The 14,637-nt window shown below is 46.5% G+C and overlaps 1 protein-coding gene and 1 pseudogene across 1 annotated transcript in view; one reads left to right on the forward strand and one right to left on the reverse strand.

The window, feature by feature from the left end:
* The window catches only part of Pstpip2 (proline-serine-threonine phosphatase interacting protein 2), a 67,994-nt gene that overhangs the window by 15,097 nt on the left and 38,260 nt on the right, over positions 1 to 14,637 (reverse strand). The window contains exons 3-5 of the mRNA XM_075968213.1: positions 11,451 to 11,528; positions 7,291 to 7,325; positions 3,863 to 3,969 (exon numbers count right to left, since the gene is read on the reverse strand). Of these exons, the coding sequence (XP_075824328.1) occupies positions 3,863 to 3,969; positions 7,291 to 7,325; positions 11,451 to 11,528 (220 nt within the window). The remainder of the gene's footprint in view (positions 1 to 3,862; positions 3,970 to 7,290; positions 7,326 to 11,450; positions 11,529 to 14,637) is intronic.
* LOC142847561 (ras GTPase-activating protein-binding protein 1 pseudogene) lies at positions 9,064 to 10,510 on the forward strand (annotated as a pseudogene).

The following is a 14,637-nucleotide window of genomic DNA, read 5'->3' on the forward strand; positions in this document are numbered from 1 at the left end:
TCCAACGTATCTTCTTATCTCCAAGTTCTATATAGAATCAGACCCCCTTCTTGGGTGCTGAGTGATTTACACTAACTCCTTACTTCCGATCAATCCCCCTCTGCCTTCACAGGGACACCAGTATTTGAAAGTCGTCAAGACCCTAAAAAACAGCCATTGACTCTAAGCAGACATGGGTAATTTCAGGAACCTGGGTGACATGCATTGCTCAAACCCACTCAGGGAGTTAGTCGTGGCATGCCGGGTCCATCTCTATCTGCTAAGTAGCCTCGGCCTAAGTCTTCTTGTGTCCATGCTCACTCAGGGTGACCCACTCATGGTGACATCAGTGAGCCCAAATTCTCTTGCAGGTGTTTTTGGAGAAGATGCTCTTTTAGCATTTAAGTTTTCTGCTCCGACCAAATCGAATGTGAATGTGTTTTATTATTGATGATGCAAAGGATTTAAAAATAAAACAGTAAATTACATGTAGAGACATAGCTCAATACTGTACTTGCACAGAAAACCCAAGATCCTGAATTCAACCAGTTGCATAAGAGAAAAGGAAAGAGAAGAAAGAAAAGCAAGCAACTGACTGGTTCTTTTGATGAGTAGAAACAGCTCGATTTCCAAGAAGTGGAGGGTCAGAGCAAGCAGTGTGACAGTTTTAAAAGGGGAAGTTAGCACTGAAACATTCTTTTTCCCAAAACAAGTTCTTTAAAAAGAAAAGAAAGGGAGGGGTACCCAAAGTCACCCCAGAGTCTGTTGTGAAACACTTAACTACAATTTTCTAAATAAACTTCTGACTTTTCAATGTTTTGAAAGCAGCTTCTGCTGAGAAAGGAATTGAGTCCGGGCACTCAGCACAAGGGTCAGGGCGGCCAAGAGCACCTAGGATGAGGAAATGACCCTTTTTAAGTGGGGTCAACATGAACAGCTCAGTTAACTATGGTATTACGGTTCTTTTTATTTTGTTAAACTGTTCCACCTGAGACACGATATCTCCTTATCTTTTTAATGACTCTTCTTTTCTTGCTTTTGAGACAAGGCCATGCTAAGTAATCCCCACTGACCTGGAACTCTTTGTATAAACCAGATTTGGTCCTCTGGGATGTTAAAGATGAATGCCACCACACTCAGCTTTACATGTTTTAAAAATTGTAGGCCTGTGCATGTCTGTGTGTGACCTGGGCATGTGAATCCAGTGCCCATGGTGGCCAGAAGGAACGTATACCCTTGGAACTGAGTTACAGATGGTTCAGCCATCTAACACGGTACTGAGAACTGAACCCAGCAGCACACATTCAACTAACTACTGAGCCATCTTTCCAACCTCCCAGTTCTTTTGCTGCCCTTTCTGCTAGGTGTGGTGGTGCACACCTTTAATCCCAGCACTCAGAAAACAGAAGCAGGTGGATCTCTGTGAGTTCCAGGACAGCCAGGGCCAGAGAGAGACAGCCTGTCTCAAGAAGGGGTGGGGAAAGGAGAGGAGAGGAGAGACAAAAAAAATTACCATTTCAGAGCTGGAGAGATAACTTGCCAGTTAAGGGAACCCAAATTTGGCTCCCAGCACCCATGTTAGTGGCTCACAAACTTCTGTAACTCCAGCTTCAGAGAATGTGATGCCTCTATGGGCACCACACACACATACACAAACACACACCAGTAAAAATAAAAATAATTCTTTGTAGGAGAGGGCATAGCAGGGATCTGAGGCAGGTATCTAAGAGAAGTAGGAGGGAGAAAAGCGGGGGTGATGTAATTTATTTCCATTAAAAATAGGTAAGTAAGGGGCTAGAGAGATGGGTTAGTGACTAAGAGCACTGGCTGCTCTCCTAGAGGACGAGTATTCAAGTCCCAGACTCCACATGGCACTCACACCTGTCTGTAACTCCAGTTCCAGGAACCTGATGCCCTCACACAGATATGTGTAGGCAAAACACCAAAGTACATAAAAATTATTTTAAAAGGTAGATGAATATAAGGTAACTTTTTAAAAACCTGGTGCCAGGCACAGTGGTACACACCTTTAATCCCAGCACCTGGGAGGCAGAGATGAAGGATCTCCGTGAGTTAGAGACCAGGCTAGAGATACAGAGAATTATATAGATATACAGAACTCCACAAGGAGACCCTGTCTCAAAGAATATATCCATCTGTATTTCCTTAAAGAAATGGCAGACTTGGTAATGTCAAACAAAAGAATCTGTTATCTAACGAGTACAACATCCACGATAACTCTGCCTGGAAAAAGGCTTTGGTTCAGCTGCAACCTCAAGTGTGATACACAAGCTTGAGAGAACATGTGAAAGTGTCTGAGGCAGTGTTTCTTAACCGTCTGTGTCTGTCCTTCCACACTCAGAGACACTGCACAAGCACCAGCTGAGAAATAGGAAGAGGCAGCGGTGTGCAAGGAGTAGCTCTTAAGCCAGGTGTAGCAGCACATGTCCACAGTCCTGGTACTCAGCCGGTGGAGGCCAGAGACTCAGCTATACGGTGAGCTGGAGGCCAGCCTGGGCTTCGCGAGACTGTGTCTCTAATAAAGGGAAAAGCAGCTCATGAAATGATGGCAAATGTGAGAAACGGAGACACACACTTTTCTTTTTTTTTCTTTTTTCTTTTCTTTTCTTTTTTTTTTTTTTTAGCGAGGTTTCTCTGTGTAGCTTTGGAGCCTGTCGGAGAACTCATTCTGTAGACCAGACTGGTCTTAAACTCACAGAGATTCGCCTGCCTCTGCCTCCCAAGTGCTGGAATTAAAGGCATGCATCACCACCGTCCGGCTTATCATAATAACTTATTCACTCCCATCACCTTTAATATATGCAGAATAAATCCCATCAATGGAAAAGAGTCTTGTGGGTGTTGGAGAGATGGCTCAGCAGTTAACAGCACTGGTTGCTCTTTCAGAAGACCTGGGTTCAGTTCCCAGCACCCACATGATGGCTCACAACTGTCTGTAACTCCAGTTCCCAGGGATGGATACCCTCTTCTGGCTCCACAGGCACCAGGTACACATGTGATGCACTCGCATGCATGCAGACAAACATACATGCACATAAAATGAAAATTAATACATCTTCAAATAGAATAGGACCGTTCCAGAGCTGCTTTGAAGATGAAACAACTTGAATTCCCCAGGGCCAGTTTCTGTAGTTATAAGTAGGATTATTCCATTCCGTTATGAACTTCAAAGGAAGTGTGAGTCTGCCCCCCACCCCAGCTCTTCAGTCCCTGCTGCCTTGCAGAGGAGGACTGTGATCTGAATGCTCACTAGCTAGGCTGTGCTTGATGCCACTGATGGGAGTAGAGAGATCTCCAGCCACTGTCTTGACAGGGGCAGCAGATCTTAAAAGAAGATACACGGAAACAGAACCACTGAATCCTGCAAGAATTTTGCCCAGATTCTGGCCTCAGGCTTGTATGGGAAGCATTTTATTGACTGAACTATTTCTCCAGCATTCCTGCAGTTTTTTTTAAAGGAAAAGTGACCTGGAGTGCATGGGCATACACTCTAATATTGAGTCTCTACATGGAATCTCCAATATGTAATTTCTCGGGTCAGAAAAAGGTTATGATTGTATTGGGGGTGGGAACCAAGCTGTGCAGGGTTTTGTTGTTGTTGTTGTTGTTGTTGTTGTTGTTGCTGCTGCTGCTGCTGCTGTCATTCGAGACAGGGTCATACCATGAGCTCTGGCTGTCTGGGAACTCACACTGTAGACCAGGGTGGCCTCCAACTCACAGAGATCCTCCTGCCTCTGCCTCCCAAATGCTGGGATTGAAAGTGTATGCCCCTAAGGCCAGCAAGTTGAGCAATTTAGCAACAGAAATGCCTGAGATTTTCTGCAGAAGAAAGGAGATATGGTAACACATACCCCAAACTAACCTTTTTCCGCTGTAGCTTTTGCTTTTCCCTGAATTCTTCCATCCTCTTGGCCTCTTCTCTTAGAGTCTGCGCAAGCTGGATGTGACACTGGGCTACATTGTCTACCTCTGTAAAGAAAATTGCAAATAAAGTCAAGACCCACATGTGTCTAAATCCAAATACACACAATGATTCAAAACTATACTTACAAATCTGGAGCGAGAAAGAAAATTAAGAATAATTCTCATGGCCACCAACACTCATTGAGGTCCTTGTTATGCCTGATCAAGACCAATGTTGTCTTTTTTTTTTTTTTGAGACATGGTTTCTCTGCATAGTCCTGGCTATCCTGGGCTCTATAGACCAGGCTCTCTTTAAACTTAGAGATCTGCCTGACTCTGCCACCACCACCCAGTTCAAAGCTAAATCTTTAGCTTAGTCTCTAGCAACTGTTACTAAAACCAATTGTACGCCCAGGACTGGGGGGGGGGGGGGGCAGGAGGGTGCAGCCAAGGTCAGTCAATAACCTTACGTCCTGAGATAGATGCCAGTTTTAATTGTCAACTTGGCACAGCCTAGAAGCACCTGGAAAGGAATTTCAATGAGGGATGGCCCGTGGGTGTGTCTGCAGGTGGTTGTCTTAAGTTAATTGATGCAGGAAGATCCAACCTACCGTGGGCAGCACCATTCCCCAGTCATGAGATCCTGATCTTAAAAGTGAAGAAATCAGCTGAGCACAAGCAAGAAAAACACCAATGCACATAAAAAATAAAAAGGAATCATCAAATTTGATTCTCTAGCTCTTTTCATGGTCTCTGGGTGCTTTCTATCTCTGGTCTCTCACGAGCCGAAACATATATCAAACATTCGTGCAACCTTTTAGCCTCTGAAGGTTATTTTTCCTTATAACAGAAAGGAAAGAAGGAAAGAAAAAGCATTTTGCTCAAATTAGGCTGGGTGTGGTTTGTGTACACTTTTAATCCCAGCACTTGTGAGGCAGAGGCATCAATTGAATAGAAAAGAGGGCATTGTCTATGGAGAGGGTGAAAGAAGTATTTCTTTATGCGGCTTTTACACCTATGGTGTATAGCACATGCAGTTTGGCTTCATCCCACTGCTTTTGTGAGCCCTGCCCAAGGAATATTGTGAAACCAATCCGCCTCTGCCTTTAGTAGGCCATAAAGAAATTCTTCATCTTGTCTGGCAGTAGCTCACAGGACCCAGTTCCCTCCGGAGGAGCCCTACCCCATGCCCTGCAGGTAGACCTAATCCTCCAGAGACCTGGAAGACTCTGAAGAGCCCGGCTGGCTTTCCCACTCAGTCTGTTAATGAGCCTATCCAATGAAGGCTCCATAAAAATCAAAACAGACAGGGCTGTGGGAGCTTCCTAAAAGCCAAGCGTGTGGAGATTATTGGGTGTTGTTCATACCAACAGAATGGCGTGGCTGAAGCCTGCTGAGTCCATTCCTAGAGAGTGTGCTCAGAGAGGACTTAAAAGCTCCTCACGCCCCTCTTCCGCCCCCTCGCCTTATCCCACTACCTTTGAAAAATCCTTTATTATAAACCAGGAAGGGTAATTCTTTCCCTGAATTCTTGGAGCTACTGGGGTAAATGAATTGAACCAGATGGGGGTTGTGGGAACCTGACCCTCAGCCCATTAGTGGACACAAGTCTAGCAGGTCTAGGAGCCTTGGGGCAGGAATCTAAGGTGGGAACTGAGCCTTCAGGCCGCAGGATCTGATCACTTCCAGTTGAACTGGACTAGAGGACACTGGCTAGTCTCCGCTGCAGACGAGATTGCTTAGTTGCTACGGGGGGGTGGGGGGGGATCCTCTCAAGTCATGAATGGGTCAGAAATCTCCTGTGTTATGACACAGCCACACTCTTGTGTGACAGAAGAGGAAACAGATAGCAGAGGTTCTGATGGGAGAGCGCTCAGCCAAACACAAAACACTTCAAGTATAAGTCATACACACTGTGCCTTTTGACACCTTTCACCTGGAAATCCTCTATGAGGAAAGACAGAAAGCCCCAGAAGCAGAAACCCTAGGGAACACTGAGCTGGGCAGGACTCCCTGAAGAGCAACACGACATGTCTCAACCCAGACCTCCCAGATCCTGGTTGTGAACACATTACTGTAACTAACTAATAAAAATCTGATGGTGTAATTCCCAGTCAGATTCACAACCAAATAAGGACAACACTAGTGGACATGCCGAAGTGGGAGAGAAAAGTCCATGAGGCCCAGCACACTCTGGGCTGGAGAAAGATTGCTGATACCCATTGAGAGAGCAGGTCTAGGGGAGTGGTGGGTGGCCCACGTGCCAAACAACAATAGGAGGAAAGAATGACCAGGTAATAAGTTCTCTGAAGACTGTCGTAATCAAAAATGTCTTGTAGAGCTGAGGCCATTGGCTATAAACCACTGGCCGAGCAAGTCTGACAACTTAAGTTAGATTCCTAGGACCATGAAAAAGATCATATGTGTGCCGCACAGCTGAGATCTAGAACTCCCAGTGAGATGGGAGGCACTGAGTGGAGAAATTCCCAGAGGCTTGCCAGTCAGCTAGCCTGGAGTATGTTAGTAAAAACAGGAGAGAGTCTGCTTCGACAAGGCTAAAAGCACCCAAAGTTGTGCTCTGACCTCTACACTCATCTACTCTTACACACATGAATGCACACACTAAAAAATACAAATTTCTTCCACATAAAAATGACACAAAAAAAAAAGTCTGGAAATCTGGGAGACATGGCAAGACAGTTCCAGCATTGCCCTAGCAACTGAGGTCCTGTGGAAGTGTCCCTGGGGAGAGAAAAGTCACACAAGAACACACAAGACGTTGGGTGAGTCTGTCAGAATCAGGTGAGGTACAGACCAGCACTCACGGAATGATATCTCTGAGTTAAAAACAAAGCAGGACAGAGTGTTCCTGCATGGTGTTCTTCCCATTTGGAACTCAAGAACACACAGAATCTCAGGCCCTACTCCAAACTCCCTGAGTCAGAAACTCAGAAGGGCCCAGGACTCTGTGCTAACCACAACTACCCAAGCGGCAGGTAGATGTGAGGTGTCTAGCTCAAGTCTGCTCTGCGGAGCCACTTCTCACCTTACAGTTGTGCCAAATCTTTCCACCCAATGCTAAACTACTGCTGAGAACAGAGCATGCCTCAGAAGGACACAGAGCTTAGCAGCAACAGAAACACAGTTTTGCACTAGGGGTTGGAGTGATGGCTGAGCCCTAAGAGGAATGGTTGCTCTTCCAGAGAACCCATACTCGACTCCCAGCATCCACGTGGTATTGACAGCCACTGTAACTCCAGCTCAAGAGGATCTGATGTCCTCTTCTGGCTTCTGTGGGCACCAGGCACACACATGGTACACAGACATAGATGCAGGCAAAACACCCAGACACATAAAATAAAACACATGTTTTAAAAATTAACTTACGCTGCTTGAAGACCTCGAGGGCTCTCTTCAAGGTACTGAAAAACAAGTACATATACAATTTCAATACCGGAAGTCAAGTTATAAATTTATTATAACGTTTTCACGTGCTTCTCTTTGCCTACATCTTTACATGGGACTCCAGGTTCACTTTTGCCCTTGAGCTTCAGAAAACAGTAAAAAAGGAAACTTCTTAAGACCAACCTCCTCAATTCCAGGCATAAACAGTTCTGCACTGTCTGCCCCGGGTAGAGCAAAACCTCTGCATTCTCTTTTCCCCAGTAGTAATATAGGAATTTGATCCCTTTCTCATAAGAACAAGTTGTCGTTTGAATATGAAAGCAAGGCAGTTAAAGAGAGAGCTCAAATCCTAGCTCACACCTTGGGTGAGTGTCCTTAGAGTGTGTGCCTGGGGGTCAAGACAGCATCTCACATAGCCAGGCTTGCTATGCAGCTGAAGCCAGCCTTAAACTCCTAAGGCTCTGACCTCCACTGCACGTGAGAGGATTGCAGGCTCGTATCACCATGCTACCTCGAACATACAAAGATCCACCTGCCTCTGCTCCCGAGGGCTGGGATTAAAAGTATGTGCATAGACTTACTGATTAGAAACTGTAGGGCAAGCTTACTCCTTTTTAAAATTTTATCTTTTAATTGAAAAATAAACGTGTGCATATTTGCCATGTGCAACATGATATTTTGAAATCTGTGTGCACTGTGGAAAGGCTCAATAAGGTAATTAACATAGCCACTGCCTCGCATCCTAACCGCCCTTCTGGAGTGGTGCACTTACAGTCTCCTCTCGGTTAAGAAGGACGCGTTGCTGCCAGCTACAGCCACACATAGATCTCGTGAACTTCTTTCTCCTAACTAAACCCTTAACACCTTTTTATTCCATTTTCATGTGTGTTGTACCTGTGTGTGAACACACATGTCTCCACATGTGTGGCATGTATGTGAGTGCACGGGCATGTAAAGACCAAGGCTGAAGTTGGTGCTGGGAATCATTCTCTATCTCTCCCCTACTTTATTCTCGGAGGCGGGTCTCTCAATCAAACTGAGAGCTCACCACTAGGGCTAGTCTCACTATCCAGTTAACTCTGGGGCTCTCTGTCTCCACCTTCTAAGGCTGGAATGGCAGGCAGCATTTACACAGGTTCTGGGGAGCTGAACTACAGTCTTCACACTTGGCAGCAAGGGCTCCAACCACAGAGCCATCCCCGCAGCTCTGAAATCTCCCTAACCTCGGCACCAGCCCCAGAGGGTTTCATTCATATCTGATTCTTTTTCAAAATTTCTAGAACATTTCTAAAAATCTCCTCACTTTTAATTCACTGCTTTATAAACATATCCCACATACTTGAGGTTTTTAGATCTGTTCATTACAGCACTAAATATATATATATATATACACATATAATATATATAATTCTGTTATCTATTGCATTGTTGAATCATATTCACAGTAACTTTTGTGTGTGCGTATATATGTGTGTGTGTGCGTGCCTGTGTGTGCGTGTGTGTGTGCATTATGAACTAAATGTTGGATCTCAGTGTGACACTTCCGCAAGGGTCTGTGTTCATGTCTGTCAGGGAAGCAGGTGCCCTTGTCCAGGGCCACTTTAACCTAAATCTGTAGCTTAGCATTCTTCAGACTGCACTGAAAACTGTAGTAACTTGGAACCACAGATCCTGTGTCCCATTCAGATCCATGAAAAAGACACAGCGTTTTCACAATTGGAAACAAGGGAAAAAAAATTATAACTTGCGCGAGGGACGCAGCCACCTACTCCCACGAAACAGCCCGGTCCTCCCGCTCAGCCGCGCAGGTTGAATCGACCAAAGCAATGGTTATGGAGAAGCCTAGTCCCCTGCTGGTCAGGCGGGAGTTTGTGCTACAGTACTACACCTTGCTGAACCAAGCCCCGGACATGATGCACAGATTTTATGGAAAGAACTCTTCCTATGCCCACGGGGGCTTGGACTCCAATGGGAAGCCAGCGGATGCAGTCTATGGGCAGAAGGAAATCCACAGGAAAGTGATGTCACAAAACTTCACCAACTGTCACACCAAGATCCGCCACGTGGATGCTCATGCCACTCTGAATAACGGGGTGGTGGTCCAAGTGATGGGGCTGCTGTCCAATAATAACCAGGCTCTGCGGAGGTTCATGCAGACCTTTGTTCTTGCTCCTGAGGGCTCTATGGCCAACAAATTCTATGTTCACAACGACATCTTCAGATATCAAGATGAGGTCTTTGGTGGCTTTGTCACTGAACCTCAGGAGGAATTTGAGGAAGAAGTAGAAGAATCTGAAGAAAGCCAACAAACACCTGAGGTGGTGCCTGATGATTCTGGAACGTTCTATGATCAGGCTGTCAGCAATGACTTGGAGGAGCATTTAGAGGAGCCTGTTGTGGAGCCAGAGCCAGAACCGGAGCCGGAGGCAGAACCAGAACCCGTGCCTGACATCCAAGAGGACAAGCCTGAGCCACCAGTGGAGGAAGCTGCTCCCGAGGATGTGCAGAAGAGCACTTCCCCGGCCCCAGTGGATGTTGCCCCAGCGCAGGAAGACCTGAGGACGTTTTCCTGGGCATCTGTGACTAGTAAGAACCTTCCTCCCAGCGGGGCTGCCTTCACAGCCCCGCCCAGAATCTAAGCCTGAGTCACAGAATCTACCACAAAGGCCTCAGAGAGACCAGAGAGTTCGAGAGCAACGGATCAATATCCCTCCTCAGAGGGGACCCTGGCCAATCCGCGAGGCTGGGGAAGCAGGAGATGTGGAACCTCGAAGGATGGTGAGGCACCCTGACAGTCACCAGCTCTTCATCGGGAACCTGCCACATGAGGTTGACAAGTCGGAACTGAAGGATTTTTTCCAAAATTACGGGAACGTGGTGGAGCTGCGCATTAACAGTGGCGGGAAGTTACCCAACTTCAGTTTTGTTGTGTTTGACGATTCTGAGCCTGTTCAAAAGGTCCTTAACAACAGGCCCATCATGTTCCGAGGCACGGTCTGTCTGAATGAGGAGGAGAAGAAGACTCGAGCTGCCAGGGAAGGCGACCGCAGGGATAACCATCTTCGTGGACCAGGACGCCCCCGTGGTGGGCCAAGTGGTGGGATGAGAGGCCCTCCCCGCGGAGGCATGGGGCAGAAAGCAGGCTTTGGTGTGGGCAGGGGATCACAACTCCACGGCAATGAATTGCTTGGCCCCGATCTCCACACAGCAGCACACGGCCCTGGCTCCTGCAGAGCGGTGATTTCTTCAACCAGCCTTTGGTGTCTCGGAGTAGTCTATTATAAACTGCTCGAGTTTGTACAATTTTCATTTTGCTTGTGTTCATGGTGTGTGCCCCCCACTCTCCTTTCCTCCCCTGACCTTTTAGTCCTTCACTTCCAGTTTTCCGGAACGATACTTTAGGAGGAGTAGGTTTTTAAAGAAGAGGAGGGGAGACTCTTTTCCTGCTCACGCAGAAGATACAGACTGGAGTTGAACAGCCATTCCCCACAGGAGTGCATCTCGCTTTCACTGACAATGGATGTTTCATTTGTTGGGAGACACAGGATTTGATAAACATTTTGGAAGCAGGAAAAATCCATATTATCTGTCAAGAGTCACGTCTTCTGTCCGGTGTGGAAAAATTACCTTTTGGCAACTGCCACTGGGTCCGTGCTGGTGTGGCTAACTGAATAAAAGGTGTTTCCAGAACCTTGTTCTTTTGACATGTGATTACCAAACAGTTCTAAACCTCTGTTTTTGCCATTGGATTTTAAGTTGTGATGTAGCCTGTCAATGTCTAGACCACAGCTAAGGATTTTTGTTGAACTGTTAGATTATTTTGAGGTAGAGTTTTTCATGTTTTATTTGTATTTGTAAAAAAAGAAAGAAAGAAAGAAAGAAAGAAAGAGGGAAAAAAAGGACAAAATCCCCACAAGAACACAAACCCCAAATCCGATAACATAACCGAGCAAAACTGTGCCTTCTATTTGTCTTTGATTCCGGTACCGGCAATTGTTTAAAGAAAAGTAATAAAGATTCTAGATTTGTTTTCAGATTCAGACTAAAAAAAAAAATACTGCAACTGTCACTTGGTTGCACTTGCTGAGACAACAGGGCTCTGGGCAATGGTAGCCTAGAGTCAGAAGGACACTAGTACCTACTTGATCTCGGACTGTCCACATGGCTTCTTCCTGGAGAGATTCAACAGGTCTTTGCCGTATTTCTCTTCAATTGCTGCCCTAGAGCGAACAGAAGAGAAGGTCATGGGTCCTACACGGAGTTCTCAGCTAAGACACATAAGACACTGCCCCGCAGGAAAGCTGTTCATTTACGATAGAAGTTCAGAGGTAACGTCACTGTCTAAGATATAAGGCTCAGGAATTTAAAAGAGAGAGAGGGGGGGGGAGGGGGAGAGAGAGAGAGAGAGAGAGAGAGAGAGAGAAGTAATAAAGGAGCACAGATAATACTGTATAGAGTAACTACTGCGGAAAGTGTGGGGGGGAAAACAGCGTAAGACTAGTGATTAGTATTGGGTTGATAGAGGGAGAAAAGGAAGAGGGGAAATATGAGTAAAAGAGGGACCAGCAGGAGAGATGAGTCAGTTTTGGAAGAAGTAAAATGAAGACATCAGTAAATGCATACACTCAGATAATGTACAGCCCTCCGGATCTCAGGAGGCTGAGACACAGAACCCATACAAACCAGGGAAAGTCTGTGTGCTTTGAAAAGGGAAAAGTGAACAACGGAAAGACAGAGATGGAGGATAAAAGCAAAGGAGGCCAGAGCTGGCCCGCTAATCTGACCCTGGTGTTAAGTAAGGAAGAGTAAAGAAAGGAAAGAAAGCGACATACAGGATGGAGTCTGCTGCAGTCCAGGCTCCTTGCTAGTCTAACTGTTCCTTCCTCTGGCTCACAGAGGACTTTCATGCCCCTTTGTAAGGTTGGGTCATAGATGCTGGCTGTACCTACAGTCTAGAAGCATCCTGGCCAGGTTTCAGCATGCCACCCCATGGCACTTGCATTGAGTTTGCCAAGAGCATGGTTCAAAGAGGTCTCGGGCACGACAGCCATAGAGACTGCTGGTATTTTTTAAATGGCCTCCCATGCCTGCCTAGTGCAGAAAGGAGACTTTTCTTGGGATCTCTCCTCTCTCCTCCGCCGGTGTTGCTCATCTCTTGTCTGGCCTCTCCCTCTTATTACTGACAGTTCAAGTGCAGATCTCCTGAGCCTCTCTCTGTGTTGAGTCATGGCTCTTATCTGATCCTTCCTCAGCATGGAAGTGGAGTAGCTTCTCAAACCACACCAATCCCTCCAGGACTTAGTCTCCAGCTTTGGGAAGTTCCCTACTTTACTTTGGTATTAGAACCAGCAAGAACTAAACATCAGCGCTCCAAAAGTCATCATCCAACTTCTGAAGTGTATTGTGCGCAGAATCGAGCAGAGCAGCCCTGTCTCTTGTCCTCCATCCTCCTTCCTGCGCTCTCTTGAAGGGCTCCAGAGAATCCCCATTGCTTCCAGGAGGAGGCTCTCTAGCAGTGAGGCAACACTGGGCAGCAAGCACAGCGGTCTGCTGTCTGGAGAAAGGGGCAGCATTACTGAAGTGAAACTTGGGAGTCATGCTTGGAAACCAGGGAACCACCATTGGCATACAGGAAGCATAGGGGAAGTGATGGGTTCTGAGGCCATAGCCAGGGAGGAACCACCAGGACTTTGTAGAAATCCCCTTTGACTGGAGGAACCTTTACCTAGATCACTACCCACAAATCACCCCAGGGTTCCTGTTTATCAGTTTGTCTTTTTTTAAAGATTCATTTATTTTTTGAATTTATATGTATGAGTGTTTTTCTGCATTTATGTCTGTATACCATGTGTGTGCAGAGCAGGTAAAGGCCAAAAAAAAAAAAAAGAGGGGCATCAAATCCTCTGGATGTGGAGCTATGGATGTTTGTAAACTGCCACGTGGATGCTGGGAATGGAACCTTGGTCCTCTGCAAGGGCTGTACGTGCTCTTAGCCTTTGAGCCATCCCTCCAGCCCCTAATTGTCATTTCTGGAATATCCATCACATGCCAGGCATCCTTTTGGGTGCTCTGGGCACTGGAAGACTGGAACAGAAGAGCTGCCTAGTGGAGCGGGCAGGTGTGTAAATCAACACTGTGACTTACCACAACAGGGTTATTTGGAAATGTAGAAAACACAAGACACAGAAGAGGGGGTCCTGCTCCTCCACTGTTAACTGCTGATTTATTTTTTACTATAGAAATTAATTCATGTTGGCTGTAAGACAGACCAGGTCTCCCTCTACAGTGTTTTCTCTCCCTTCCGGCTCTTCTTGCCCTTCCTTCTCCCTTCCTCCCCGTTGTTCTCTTACGTTCCAATCCGTTTCCATGCATGAGGAAAGGCATGTTCTATTTGTCTTTCTCTGTCTGCCCTATTTCACTTAAATGTGATGGTGATCTCCAGCTTCACTCGTTTCCTGCAAAGCCGATGCTTGACCAGAAATGCTTCTGCTCAAAGCCCTTCGTGCTCACCTTGACCTCTCCGTTCAAATGTCCCAGACCAGGAATAATAATCCACGTGCCAGATTTCCTTCAACAACTCACGGGCAGGATAATCAGACATGGCCTTTGCCATCAAGCCCGAAAGCAATCTCTGCTGACTCCCCGCCTGGAGTTCCAGGGAGCCCCAAGTCACAGTGGGTAGCCAAAATGGAATCTTTTGCCCGAGTAACTAATATTTAGCCATTTTAGCTTATTTTGCTACATATTCCCCAAACAGTGCTTCTGTTGAGTTATTAATTGCTTTGGAAGATCCAGGCTCCTTGCTCTGAGATTTTACAAATCATGAGTACTGATGAGGAAACAGACATCTGGAGAGACGATACTTGTCCCTGACAATGACCAAGGAAGCGGGACCAGAAGAGGAAGTGATTAGGTCTCAACTTCCTGTCTGTCGTGGGCTGTCCACGTCTAGTCCCCATTATTTCAGACCGTGCTCTTCTTTGGAATAGGGGCGCGACAGATGTAAGTAGCTAAGATGAGAACATCCTGGAGCAGGGCCAGCGCCTAATCCATCATCGCCGGAATCCTCGCAAGAAGGTGAAGACACAAGCCAAGACCTCCCTGTAGTGATGAAGAGGGTAGGGACTATGGGGATGGAACACAAAGACTCCTGGTGACGCCAGAGGCAACACAAACCACATTCTCCCTACAGCCTCCAAGAGAGCAACACCAGAAGCAACACAAACCACATTCTCCCTACAGCCTCCAAGAGAGCAAGGTCCTGCTCCCGCCTGTCCCATAGCTCTCACCTTCTGGTGTCTGAATGAAGTCCTCCCTCTTACCACCTGG

Source organism: Microtus pennsylvanicus, chromosome 4 (assembly GCF_037038515.1).
Source record: "Microtus pennsylvanicus isolate mMicPen1 chromosome 4, mMicPen1.hap1, whole genome shotgun sequence".
In the NCBI taxonomy this organism is placed as follows: Eukaryota; Metazoa; Chordata; class Mammalia; order Rodentia; family Cricetidae; genus Microtus; species Microtus pennsylvanicus.